The sequence below is a fragment of the Cinclus cinclus genome, chromosome 2 (genome assembly GCF_963662255.1).
Source record: "Cinclus cinclus chromosome 2, bCinCin1.1, whole genome shotgun sequence".
NCBI lineage: Eukaryota > Metazoa > Chordata > Aves > Passeriformes > Cinclidae > Cinclus > Cinclus cinclus.
The window spans coordinates 5,948,868-5,962,634 of record NC_085047.1 but is presented as its reverse complement, the minus strand read 5'-3'; the positions used below and the strand labels follow the sequence as shown (position 1 = coordinate 5,962,634).

Sequence of the window (13,767 nt, the reverse complement as noted above, 5' to 3'; positions counted from 1 at the left end):
GTAGCATAAAGAACTAAGGTGGGGTTTGTTTTTTGTTTTTTTTTTTTACATTTTGATTGGTGATTAGATCCTGAACCAAGTCAGAATCTAAAAGAAACACTGATATTTAATCATTATTAATTTAAAAGATAAATTTGAGGGCTTCTCTTATCACTACTATCAATACATAAAATAGCATTTCAGCATTCAGGCTTACAACACAGAAAAGTAAGTCTTGGCAAGCAATAGCTCAGACATACTGTATTTATTGCAATCATGAAGCTTATTATGGACATCTTTGTTTATCTCATCACAATTAAACATTCATGAAGAAATATTATGGAAAAATGCATTTCTGGTCTCATAGCTAATTAGCACAATTTAAGAGTACCCCATAGCTGAGCTGCCCAGCCTCTCTCTCAAAGAAAGTGGGGATCTGAATCTAAATTGCAAGTGCTCTCCTCCCCCTCATCTGTGCATTTTCAAAACCAGGATTTCAGTCTTGCTTACTAACCCATATCTGATTGATCTGACCTAACAAAGAATAGAAACAGGCAGGAATAAACTTCTAAAGTGTGTTTTATTTAACTTGCCTCATAGAGAATCACAGTATCTATGTCATCACACGTGCTCTGGATTTCAGCCTAGAACAATCAGTGAAAGATAAGTAAAGGGACACATGCAAAACAATGAAAACTTGCTATTTGCAACAAAATCAGTGTTTCCAGAAAATCAAAGAATACTGACAGCAAGCACATAGTCTGTATCTTCCCATGTCCACATACATCCTTACACTGCTATTACAATATTCTAATAGATTGTTTCTCCATGCAAGGTTATAAAAGTGTGGTTTATTAGGGTACTGCAACCATAAACTTACAATTGTTTCTCAGGCTGAATTTATATCTAGCCATCAAAATGCATTACTACGTTCCAGTCACTTCTTTTTTTCCTTGTATATTAACATAATCACCCCCAACACTTCAAAGTAAGTGAAGTTATATCTAGCTGGTATTCAAACCTACAGCTCTGCCGTTTTTAATAAAGGTCCTCTTTTTATTTTCTAAGGGCATGATGCATATGTAGGCAATCACCAACGATGAAACCACAGCTATGTTATAAACTACCTTATTAAAAATTAAGGATTGTAATTACATATTGAAACCCAAGAAAATTATTATTCCTATTTCCATACTCCTGTGCACAGCAATGCTTGTGACCCTCAGACAAAAGCATATCCAAGAAAACTAACGTGCAGAGAGCTCTCCAGGCTCAGCAATAGCTTGGAGTGACAGTCCAGAGCCGGGATGCTCCTGAACAAAAAATCCCGAACCCCACGATTCATCAGTCACGGACGGGCACTGCTTAATCGTGTGTTTAATTGTAACCTGCGCCCAAACCCCTCCAGATGGCCACGCACCAGGTTTCCTTATAGAAGCTCGCTGAGTTCCCACAGTATCAGTGTACACGCGATTTGGATATCAGCCAGTGAAAAATAACTGAGGGGACACATGAAAAACAGTGAAAACTTGCTATTCCCAACGGGACTGCTGCTTTCAGAAAACCAAGCGGCGCACCCGAAGAACACCGCGCTGCCGAATCAACTTTTGACATGTTTCCATTTTGATCTTTAACAATTACACGTACGAAAACCTAAAGCACAGAGCAGGGAGCCGGGACATCACCGCCCGTCCCGGCTGCGGGCTCGCCCCCACACTGTCGGGCCGGACCCGCAGCGCCTCTGCCGCGGCTCGGGGTGGCCAAAGGCGGCCGGACAGGCACAAAAAAACCCGCAGGGTGGAAGAAAAGCCACGGCCGGAGCCCCGGGCCGAGCCCCGCAGGGTGGGCGGGCGCAGCGCGGATCCCCGGCCCGGCCCCCGCCCGCCCCTCGGCGCCGGGAGGAGGAGCCGGAGCCGGAGCCGGGCGGGCGATCGCGGCCCGGCCGCTTCCTGGTCACCGGAGCAGGAGGCGATAGGAGCCCGCCGAGGCGGCTGCGGGGGTCCGGCTACCGCCATGGCCTCGCTCTTCAAGAAGAAGACGGTGGACGGTGAGTGGGTGCCCGCGGAGGCCCCGCCGCCCCCCTCGGCAGCGGCCGCCCCCAGCCCTGGCACGGCCGGGGGGGCGCGGGGCTGATCCCGGCGGGGCTCCGCGGCACCGGGAGCTCGGCGGGGGTCGCGGCCACGGGAGAGGAGCCTGGAGATGAGCCTGGAGAGGAGTGAGAGGCCCCGGCCCGCCCGCCGTGACTCACCGGCGGCGCTCCGGGAGAGTCGCCGGGCCGGGCCGGCCCTGGCACAGCGGGGAGGGGGATTCCCGACTCACCGGGAGGGGTGGGAGCCGGGCCCGGCCATCCCGGGCCGTGGGCAAGGGAGGAGGAGAAGAAGGACGAGGAGGAGCAGCATCTCGCGGTGGCAGCGAGGGAAACAAAACAGGCCCGCCCGGAGTTGCTGGGGCCCATGGGGAGCCGGGACGCGAGCGGTGCCGCTGTGAGGGAGCCACGGCCGGGCTGCGGGAGCCGCCACCGCCCCGGCCTGGGCCCCCCGCGGGCGTGGAAACAACTTGGTGTCGGTGTTTGGTAGCTAGTCTGGCATCAAAGCGCTTAAACTTCAGCAGGAATAACGATTCTCAAAGCGCCAAAAAGATGCCTGAGCTGCCAGCAGGCCGCTGGGCGATGCTCGGCTCTCCACATTGCCGTGCCCCAGGGCTGGCGAGCCCGAGGTTTGGCTCTCTGCCGTGTTGGGTGCCCCTTGCAAAGCTGGTGGGTCGGCGTTTGAAAAGGGATCGCAGAAAACGACGCTGCTCGTCAGCCAGTTGTGTGTCACCGGAGGGGAACGCGCGCAGGTCCCACCTGGCTCTTCCCGTCGGAAGGAATGAAGGAGAGTCGGCATGAAGCTTCCATGACAAAGAAGGGATTGCAAGAGCCAGGTCAAGCCCTGCTGGATGTCTCTTGTCCAGCCTGTTTTAAGGAATGCTTGCTCCTTGCCCTGGTGTGTGTGACGGTAGCGTGACACACAGGAGTGGCCATTGGCATGACACTATCTCAGGATAACCTGTCATATTGTGTCTGGGAGTTTTCCTCACTTATCAGAGAGAAATGAAAACCAAGTTCCCATCTTGGCCTTCACTTCTAAAAACATGAAACAGTCTGTAACTGCAGATAGTTGCTTTCAATTTATTGCTATCCTTAGTTTAAGCCATTGTGGGGGATCATAAACTACAGAAATAAGCACTGTGCTTACCCTTATTGTCTCCTCAGTACTGTTATTGTTTGCTGTCACCTTAAAGTTCCTACCTCTCAAGCTCACTGTACTAAGGATTTTTTTTTTAAATAGTGTAGTTAGAAAAGCCAGTCTTGTATGTAGCTATTAAGCTTATTCTTTCAATTTCACCAAGTGCAGCTGTGCAAGTAATATACATTTATCTACCTTCAAAATTACTTGCCTGTAGCATTTTCAGAATGATTTTCTCCGCTGTTTTGCCAGTGTGAAGAATGCAGTTATATTCCGTGCCACCTTTCAGTTCTTAGTTATTGTCCACTGAAAAGTCTCCATCTTCCAAGGATGTTTATTTTCTTTTTTTTTTTTTTTTTGTAGTACTCACAGCAGTAGTAGCCTTGTAAAAACAGGTGTCATTTTCACACTGTTTTTTTGAAATATATATTTCTTTGCCCAAGAACTGGGCAAATCTTCAGCAAGGTTGGAAGTGGCATTCTTTAAAATGCCACTAAAGGTTTAGGATTTTATTCTGATTTAAACCTATTAACGTTGAAATAATTTTAGCAATGGATGTTTAATAGTATTTCTGGCTTTGGGAATGAAGAACTCAAATGCTTCTCGCTGTTTGTAGAAAAATTGCCTCAAACCTTAAAAAATGAAAAGGATGGCCTGTGATTCTAAAGTTTATCCTTCATGAGCTTTAAGAAAGCTTATGTGGCAGTCTACTCCTTTTGAACTCCCGCTCAAAGTGCAGACGTAGAATAGGAGTAGATAAATCTCTCCTGGATCATTACTGCTTTCCTCTATGGAGGTCAGAGGATGCTGAGTCACATGCAGACATCGTGCTCTGCCTTTGCCCAGGTGAATCACCCAAGCACATGCTGTAAATCTTATCAAAACTTAGTTGCAACTAGCATGATTGATGCCTAGACCATAAATAATACTTGCTTTCAATAAGAGGATGTTACTAGTATATAATTTTTAATAGTGCAGTGCACAGAACTCCTATGAAGGATGATAGTTTTCACCTAAAGACACTGTTTAAGCTTAGCACATTACCTCAATTGTCAGTAGACTTAAATTTGTTGAGAATACCTCCACTTTCCTACCTTACTATTCTTAAGCATCCTCCTTGTTGAAAAGTTTCAAACACTGTTGCTTTATAGACTGACTTGAAGAAGTGGAGGAGAGGAAGCTCCCCAGGAGCAGAATAAGGACAGAGAAGAACAGGATCCAGGACTTGCACCTGGAATTATTTTCACTGTGTTATGAAGCTGGGAACTCCTCGCTTGCTCTGAGCTCTCATAAATTAAGACTCCTTTAGCTGTCCTACCTGTTGCAGTTAGGCCTGGCCATGATATGGCTGAGTTAGTGCTGGACTTGCAGGAAAGTGCATACTGTGGGGGTTAAGACTCTTGCTATGGTTACGGTGCAAAGTAAAATCCTAGGTGAAACAGCTTTTTTATTTTTAACAGGGTATAACCCACACTGCTGACATAACGATGTTGTATACAAATTGTATTTTGCTAATATTTTCTGTATCTGAAAGGCTGGCACTTCACTCTGAACAAAGGGAGGTGTCAGGCATGCTGCTTGTCTGTAGGGTGCCTAGCAGATGTTTATGGAGTACTGAAAAACTTTGCCCAGCTATCGATATTTTCTTTCCAGATATAATCAAGGAGCAAAATCGAGAGTTAAGAGGTACACAGAGGGCTATAAGCAGAGATAGAGCAGCACTTGAGAAACAGGAAAAACAACTGGTAAGTATGACAGGGAACTTTATTTTGCTCTTTAAAAAACACACACACACGATAGAAAACTTGCAAGGTTTTAAAGACACAAATCAATGCATAATAATGGAATACTAAAAAAAGTTGTCTTCCCCTTTTCATTTCTCAGTTATTAAAATTGTGTTGGAAAATATTTACTGTCTAAAAGCGATTCTCAGCCTTTGACATAGGAAAATCCCGAAACAATGTGTTTAGGTAAAATAATCACATTGGGCTTTCCCTACAATTCCCCACATTCTCTGTCCTTCAGAAGTTTTTTTCCTAAAAGATTTGTAAATCAGTGATCTCATGGTAGAAAAATTAAAAGAAGTGCTGTCACGTTACCATGACTGTCCAGTGGGAGAGAGTCCTTGAAAAACCACAGGATATCATGAGTACCCCGTAGAGTTGTTATTTTCATTCAGCTAGAACTTCCCTAAAATTAGCTAATAATAGCAGGACTGTTTGCCTGAATTAAGATGTATTCAGAACTTACTGTGCCTGAGCTTTCAAGTACTCAGTGGCTGAATGGTGCACCTGTGTGGCACTATAAGAGGAGGAATGGATGTGCCAGATGGTGGGGTTTGATGCACGAAGAATGCTCAGACTGTGGGAAAAGCTGTGCAAATCCAGCCCATTCCAGCAGCTATTGAGGTGGTGGTTTGTGGCAGCAGGTTGCATGAATACCAAGAGCTGGGAGTAATAAAGTAGTAAAGTAAAAGAAACTATTTCTGAAAGCCTTGGACATGTAAGATATGCTCATAAATAAGGCATTTTCCAGTATGAAATGTTGGGTTTCTGAGGAGAAGAAAAAAGGAGCAGTGAAATATGTCTTTGAAAAAGTTAAAATTTGCTGCTGGAATGAGAGAAGGACTGTGGACAATAAATATTAATTTTCAGTGTCAGATCAGGTGAAGAAGGATCAGGGGTTTATCAGTCAGTCAATCACAAAACATTTCATTATGTGCTTTTTCTAGAAAGACCTTTTTTTCCCTCCCTAGTTTTAGGGTACTACTCTGAGAAAATCCAATTCTACAGTTATATTAATTCTATGGATAAAAATACCTTAATGTATGCAGACAGTTCTGTTTCAGTTCAGTAACGTGATATAACTATGTGAATTTTGATTTTTTTCCCCCAGAAGAACATAAGTGACTTCAGTGAGCTTGCCCCAGACCTCTCAAAAGTAAACAATGTGCCCCAAATTTACTCAAATTCTTTTTAATTAAGAATAAAATCATCTGTATATAGAGTTTGAATTCTACAGGTGGATTATGTGCAGTGATTTAGCAATGGTTTGTATTTTTCTTTGAAAAAATCAGGTTGTAAATGCTATGTAGGTCTTTCAACTTACTGAGAAAATCCCCATTTTCAGACATTTGCTGTTAAAACCATGGGGCGCACACTAATCCCTCCAACCTTTGCAATACTTCAGATACCAAAAAAGAAAAAACAAAACAAAACAAACAAAAAAAAAAGGAAATAATATTCTGGTGATCTTACTGGAATTTTTGTGTCTTCTGTGAGCTACTTTCAAAGAGCACAGCTTTACTTCTATTTCAGGCCTTTAACACTGGAACAGTCTCCTGCTGTTTCATGCTGCTCTGTACCTTCTTGGATTAAAAATAGCTTATATGGCATAGCCTTTAGAAATTATGACTCTGCAGAGGAGATTTTGTGTGCCAGAGCCATCTCTGTAGTAAACTTAAGTATGAACTTTTGTGGTAGTCAGGGTAATGCAGTGGGCCAGTTTACACCTGCCTTGAAAGGTGACTGTTTTTCATGTCGTGGTGACTAGAATTTATCTTTTCATAGCTTCTTATGAGTGCAGTTTTCTGGATTACCAGTGCACATAAAGTGAAGCAATTGCATACCTGTAGTAGGCATATTCTCCTGAAAAATCGAGGAGAAAGCTGATCTTTAAAAGCTGTTTTTACTTAATGGTAAAAATCAAAATGGACAAATGGACATCTGCAGAAAATTGAGCCACTGTGGCAAGACCTCCTTAAAAAGGCTGTAAAAGAAAAAGTAGTTGCAAAGTTTACGCTACCAAGTCACAAATCAGAAGGCACAATTTGAAGAATCCCAGCTGACAAGATTATTTGTGCCAGGCTTTTTCCTACTACCTCTGGGCTAAACAGATTGTTATTTCTTTTTGAATTGACAGATTGGGGTTTGGATTTGTTTTATTCTAAGACAGAAGTGTCTTTCTTTCTTACAGCATTAGCACATGTTAAATGATGCTATTTTTATTATGGTTTAAGTCCAGCTAAATTAGAAGGGTGAAGAGCCTGTAATGGTCATCTAACTTTATCTACTTTTTCCCCAAAAAGGCTGTGAGATTCTCTTGAGGCTGAAAAAGTGTTATAAAGAGCTCTCCACTTCTTACATGAATGGTGTTGTTTGATTGCAAGAAATCCAAGTTGATTAGAGTCATGGCACCAGCAGTTGATATCACAATTCCTTCACTTTTTGGGGCTTTTTTTGAAGTGTGGCTGCCTGTCCAGATATGGAACTGAATGTACACATGGAAGTGAATGTGACATCATGCAGAAATTGAACTCTTTAGGGGAACTGTGTGCTACCACACTATAATTCTGTTGTATTGAGTTTTTTCCTTGTGGTCAAATCATACCAGCATGACATTGATTCTGCTAAACAGCCTCGTTAAAAAAGCAGGGAACTATTTATAGCACTTCAAACATCTCAAAAGAAGATAGTTAACTTTTGAATTTAGTTATTAGTGGTAATTATAGTCTTTGCGTGAATGGAAATTCTGTGGAATTAATCTCACACCTTTTTTTCACAGGAACTGGAAATCAAGAAAATGGCTAAGACTGGTAACAAAGAGGCCTGCAAAGTGCTGGCAAAGCAGCTGGTGCAGCTGCGGAAGCAGAAGAATCGAACCTACGCTGTGAGCTCCAAAGTCACTTCCATGTCCACTCAAACCAAGGTCATGAACTCCCAGATGAAGATGGCAGGAGCTATGTCAGCTACAGCAAAAGTAAGGCACTACAAGATATTCTTTTATGTTCAAATGCAGCATACAGTTGCAAAAATAGTGTTATTTTGGGTAATTGCAGGGCTAAAACTCACTGCGCGTGGGTGGTGAGGATACAGTAGGGAAACATAATTTGGGTTTATATTATTACATTTTTGTTTGGTCAATCTGTCCACATAGCACCTACGTACTTTCTTGGGCTAGACATCTGTCAAATGTTTACATGATAAAAATAAACTAATGCCAGTGAATGAGCTCTTTTAGTACATAAAAAAATACCCCAAACCCTGCTGCTACAGTGCCTTGTCTGTATTTATTGTCACGAGCAGTTGTTACTGGGAAAAAGTAGGGCATGATTCATCTAGAAATCAAGGCACTGTGTCACAATAGCTTTATGGCTTTTGAAAAAGTAGGTTATTGCTTTGGATCTAAAGTTCCTAAAAAAAAAAAATCTAATCTGGAGTTCACTGTCATTCTCTCTGTGCTCTCTCAGGAAAGAGTATTGCATTAAGTTTTCTCCCAAATCTCATCTCATAAAAGAGTGAAAAATACCAGTTTTCTGAGTTAGGTGTGAACTTTCCCCTATTTCCCTTAATTGATAAAGGGGGATTTGGCTTTTGGCACAGAGGACTGTACAGCTTGAGGTGCAGGAAGCTGAATTAGTATGCATCACTGTAGACCAAGATGAGCTTTGATCCCAGTCCAAGTTAAATCCAGTTAAACACAGCAATGCAATTTAGTGCAGAAAGGAATTACCACAAAGGCTTGGTGGTCAGATGCCTTTTAGACACAGCATGAAGGCAGATTGCAGCCAGCCAGTGGTACAGAGCTGTGGCTCTGCAACAGATTTACAAATTGGACTTGTCTGACCGATCAGGTACAACACCTTTCTCAGTAGTCTGACAACAGCGCTCATGTGAACAAGCTGGTCTTCCTTTTTCATTATTGCATGGGTGACTTCTTTTTATCTATGATAGATCTTGGATTAAATTTCTCAAAAGCAAAGTGTCACTAGAGTGGTTATAAGGATTAGGTCAGTAGGAAAAAAAAAATCCAAGAATATTTTTAAAAAAAATTAGCCAGCTTTCAGAAAAACTATGTTTTTTTTGAAACACAGCAGGCACTTGTATGTACAATTTGTGTAACATTATTGGAGAGAAAAGTCTTCAATTCTTTTGATCACTTTCAAAGTGAATATTTTGCCTTATCAACATGGGAAGCTTAAAGAATTGTTAATTTCTTAAAACCATCAGTAATAAATGAACAGGATCAGTTGCCTTAACAAGCAAGACAAATATGTGAATGCAAAGCTTTCAAAGTAGTTTCAGTATACTTCTTAGCATTATGTTGCTAATTTTGAACATAGTAAAGTCCAGTTATGTTACCTGTTTATTTTAGTCGTGCATCTGACTCTTGTTTTCTGGATATGTATAAACTATCAGTGCAGATACTTTTTGATGTCTATTTATACCAAAACTTTCCAAGCCCAGAACCATTTCTTAAATTCAAATAATGTGACCATGAGCACAGTCTTTGAATTTCAAGCAACATTAGTATCATAATACATTATCACTTTGAAGAAACTCAGACGCAGAAGAACTTTTGTAAAGCCTATAGTGGCTTCATACCATCTCTTTTAATTAACCAAGTCTTTTATCTTCTCAAAGATGGTTAAATTTTACATTTGAATTGCTTATGTCTATATTTAGATTCTGATATCCCACAGTAACTTGCTTTTCAGGAAGGAGGGAAGTACCCCATAGCAGTGCCCACAAAGGCAGTGCTGCACACCTGTAGTAAAATGGGTAAAGTTTATTTCACTGTCATAGCAAGATCTCCACAGGTGCACCCTAAGCAAGTACTTCCTCAACACTTAGATATTTTCTTTCCAGAGAGAAGTAACTTTTCCATTAAATTGTAACATCAAGAAACAATTTAAGGCCTGTCCTCCAGTGATGGTTCAAATAAATGGTCCTTTCTGAATGAGAACCTGCAGCCATTTACTTCTTTAATGTTTGTAGCCTTCAAGTTTAGGAAATGTTCTCCATTCTTTTAATTCAGATCAGTTGGGTTTTTCCTAATACAAGGCCAGGGGAGGGTCATGGTGCAAGAAAGATGCACACATTTAAAAGTCTGTCTATTAGGACACTAGACAGCAATATTTCTTTCCAAGTGCAGGCTGTACTATTGATCTGTCACTTATCTACAGTTCTCATGAGATGTAAAGAGACAAGGAAAGGGAAGTTTGGATTAAAGCACTTTTCTTAATGAATGCACTGATATTTACTAATGTCTCGTATGATTTAAGAGTTTTTTCCATATTAATAGACAATGCAAGCGGTTAATAAGAAAATGGACCCACAAAAGACACTACAAACTATGCAGAATTTCCAGAAAGAAAACATGAAGATGGAAATGACTGAAGAAATGAGTAAGTTCTGCACTGCAGGGGACAGCTGGCTGCTTTTGGCAAGGAAGAACTAACCTAAAAACACTGAAGTTTGAAGTTTATTTCTACAGTTAATGAGACTGACAGCAAAAGTGTAGCATAAACAAAAGAATGTATGTCTGAGCAGGAAAGCTGAGCCTTAGACTTTTTAGAAGCTCTAGGTATTAAATCTAGAATCTATTCCTTCCCATCTTCTGCAAAAAAATCATATTTTTAGAAGGAACATTCTGGGGGGGAAGAGGGTTTGAAACCCATTCAAGGCCTTGATGGCAGAACTGGTAGGGGGACTTGAAAAATTGCCTTAATTTAGATGCTGATAATCTCATCTTTTTGCATATGGTGGTATGATATGGTTCTGTCTCCTTTTTCTTAAATTAAGCCACAAACAAATTTTTGGGGAGGCAACAAGTTTCTTGTTTCTGAGTACATGTGTTCATTGTCAGCTAATTCCTGGTGTTGCTCAGTCTTCTGCCCATCCCAGTTCCTGCCCCTTTGTTGGTCATATTAAGTAGCATGGACTCAAACCAGTGCTGTTGATGGAAACATGTCAACTGCACACAAGTTATCTGAGTAGTTAACAACTTTGCAACATACTTGAAGGAAGAAGAGAGGAAGGGGAATTTTATGAAACTATAGGTGTTTTGTAGAAATGGTAAAATCTAATGTGGGGAGAATACAGCAGTGGAACAAAACATTTTTATAAAAACAGCCATGCCTTACCCTGTTGTTGCCTGGCTGTGCTCACAGGCCTTGCAAGACAGAGCTAAGAAAGCCTCTCTAACATCCAGGTGCCTTCTGCTGAAATATTACACCATGGCATTACTGCTGTGTTCTGGAAGGGTAGAAAGAGGGTACTAGGTCATGGTAGTCACCTTTTTGCTTAATGCACTCTGGATTTTTTTTTTTTTTTCTTCCTTCTAAGTTAATGATACTCTGGATGATATTTTTGATGCTTCTGATGAAGAGGAAGAAAGCCAAGATATTGTTAATCAAGTGCTTGATGAGATCGGGATCGAAATCTCTGGCAAGGTACGGCTATTTTTGCACAGTTCATGTGCTTTCCCCCCTTCATTCCATTTTTTACAAAGAGTTCATTGTAAAAGCCAGCTTATCATAACCTGCATTATTCTGACTGAAGAAAACTTGTGTCTGCTTCCAGATGGCCAAAGCTCCCTCAGCTGCCAGAGGTTTGCCATCTGCATCGGCATCGACCACCGGCACCATATCGGATGAGGAGATCGAGCGCCAGCTGAAAGCCTTGGGCGTGGATTAACTGATCCAGTTCAGAGCCTGCCTGCTGGCTGCTCAGCTCTAGACACACCTACAAAGTGCAAATACTCTTTCAATGCAACTGATTTCTAGGAAAACTCTGCAGTCTCGGAAATGACACCTTGAAGATCTATTTGCAGAGAAAAGTACCTTTTTCTTCGTCCATTGCATGGAGTCTTTTTGACTCTGGACCAACAAGGGGTGTAGTTCTGACAATAAATTCACTTATACCAGATCTGTCCTTTGGATTCAAAGTTCCATCTCAGCTCCTGATTTGTCTCTCAAACTGACTATTCTGTGGCTGGTCATGCCACTTCCTAGGACAGCATCTATGTAATATTTATCATTTTTACAAAACTTTTGTTACAGAAACATTCTTAGTCTGTCATCTCTTAGCACAAGCTAAACATCACCTTGGCTCTTAGTTGGAAACTATTTTTTCCATGAGAAATAGCTTTGAAAGTCTAGCTAATTTAGGCAGAAAGAAAAATCATTTTATGTATTTCTTTGAAATGCCTTTTGAGCTGATGAAATAATAGCTTGTTATTCTTCTTACCAGAAGGGAAGGATACACTCCTTGTGCAGTTAATTTTTCTGGAAGAGGACTTATATTTGTTAGTGAGCTTTGCTGCATGAAAGGCACTGATTGAACTCTATTGTACTGTAACTTAGCTCGTTTCAACAGAATTGCTGTGCCTTTATGTATATAAATCTTGTACCTTTGTGGTTTTCTTTCAGAATGAGTCTTTGAAAGGTGAGTAAACTTAATAATTAAGATGGTTTCACAAAATGCTTTGGTGAGACCTCTCTGTACACTTGATGGGACTCAGTGCTGGAGAGATGCACTCATTCAGAAATGCAACTTGTGCACTTGAAAAAAGGACATTTGCCTGAAGCAACATTTGTATATATTTTACAGTATTTCTTAATGGAAGATAACTGTGCATAATTGTATTGTTTGCTAAGATGCAACTGATCACATTGATAAGCTAAATCTAAATATTAATTTTGAGAAAAATTTTGGATCATAAATGATAATTACTTGTCTAAACACTATAATAAAAGCGTTCTGGTTCTGTGAAGGCTTTTCTATGGTCCCTGAACTGCATCAACACAATTCTAGCTTTAAGTGGAATATGCGTTGTGTTAAGGAATAAGAGCTGTTGATACTTGAAAGAGACAAAATGAGAATGCAGTTCCCAGTTATTACTTCCTAGATGGTGTGGTATTCCTCAGCCCTGACTGCTAGAGATGTTCACCCCTCAGTGTTGATTTATTGTTGCTGCTCATTGAACAGAAACAACAATCATCTTCGCTTGAAAAGGAGAAAAGCAAAATACCTCCCAAAACCAGGAAAATAGGGGAACAAACCTCAGTGAATCTACTGTTGTTGCACCATCTACTGTTTAGGACTGAAGTCAGCAAAGAAAATTTAGAGGAGAGCCTTCCTCAGGTTTTAGGCCTAGAATTGCAGGTGTTGTCTCTCTTCCAAATAAATAGTGGACAAATTGATTCTGTCAGGTAGTGGGTAGGAATGTATAAGTAAATATATTGCATATATCCAAATAGGGTGATTTTTTTTTTTACAAGTTATTTTGTAAAAATCTAATAAAAGGCATTTTATTCCACAATGACTTTGTCCTCTCTAGAGTTAGTCTTACACATCTGTCTCTTATTGGGCTTTCTTCATGAGCTCTGATAAATATTCCTTTGATTTGAGCTATAAAACACCATAATATTTATTGTAGTTGCTTGAGGGCCTTTGACTCAATATTCAGTAAAGACTTTTTAAAGCTTGCATTCCCTTGTCTGGAACCTCATGCCCAAGTATTGCTCTGTGGCATTGAAAGAAATCATAATGTGAGCACAGGGATAAAATGTTAGTGGTTGATGGTAAGTTTGGTTGAACACCAAGGCTTGTGAATGAGGTGTGCAGTTGCTCCTTCTAAGAATAACTGTCAAAATCAGGCATGATTCCATAATGAGTTCTTTCCTCTGGGTCTTTGGACCAAGGAAGGAGGAGAGGTATTTCTCTTTTTGGTGCCATTAGGACTGCTGAACTAGGCCTGGTATCAGTATTAATCCCAT

General features: G+C 41.0%; 1 protein-coding gene across 3 annotated transcripts; it reads left to right on the top strand.

Moving 5' to 3' along the window:
* Window positions 1–1,918: 1,918 nt before the first annotated feature.
* CHMP2B (charged multivesicular body protein 2B) lies at window positions 1,919–12,761 on the top strand. 3 transcript variants are annotated; one of them, XM_062515332.1, is made up of 6 exons: window positions 1,919–2,026; window positions 4,860–4,951; window positions 7,770–7,964; window positions 10,290–10,392; window positions 11,333–11,439; window positions 11,570–12,761. In XM_062515332.1, exons 1-6 carry the CDS (start codon window positions 1,993–1,995, stop codon window positions 11,681–11,683), a joined length of 645 nt encoding a protein of 214 aa, XP_062371316.1. In that variant the 5' UTR covers window positions 1,919–1,992; the 3' UTR covers window positions 11,684–12,761. The 3 variants fall into 3 exon arrangements, with proteins under 3 accessions (XP_062371316.1, XP_062371317.1, XP_062371315.1); XM_062515333.1 differs by lacking the exon at window positions 1,919–2,026 and adding an exon at window positions 3,112–3,136; XM_062515331.1 differs by lacking the exon at window positions 1,919–2,026 and having other exon boundaries at window positions 4,422–4,951.
* The last annotated feature ends 1,006 nt before the right edge of the window (window positions 12,762–13,767 follow it).

Coding starts and splice junctions, on each gene's coding strand:
- CHMP2B (XM_062515331.1), top strand. CDS start 4,694: ATGTTGTATACAAATTGTATTTTGCTAATATTTTCTGTATCTGAAAGG. Junction 10,393..11,332: donor GGAAATGACTGAAGAAATGA/GTAAGTTCTGCA, acceptor CTTCCTTCTAAG/TTAATGATACTCTGGATGAT. Junction 11,440..11,569: donor GGATCGAAATCTCTGGCAAG/GTACGGCTATTT, acceptor GTCTGCTTCCAG/ATGGCCAAAGCTCCCTCAGC.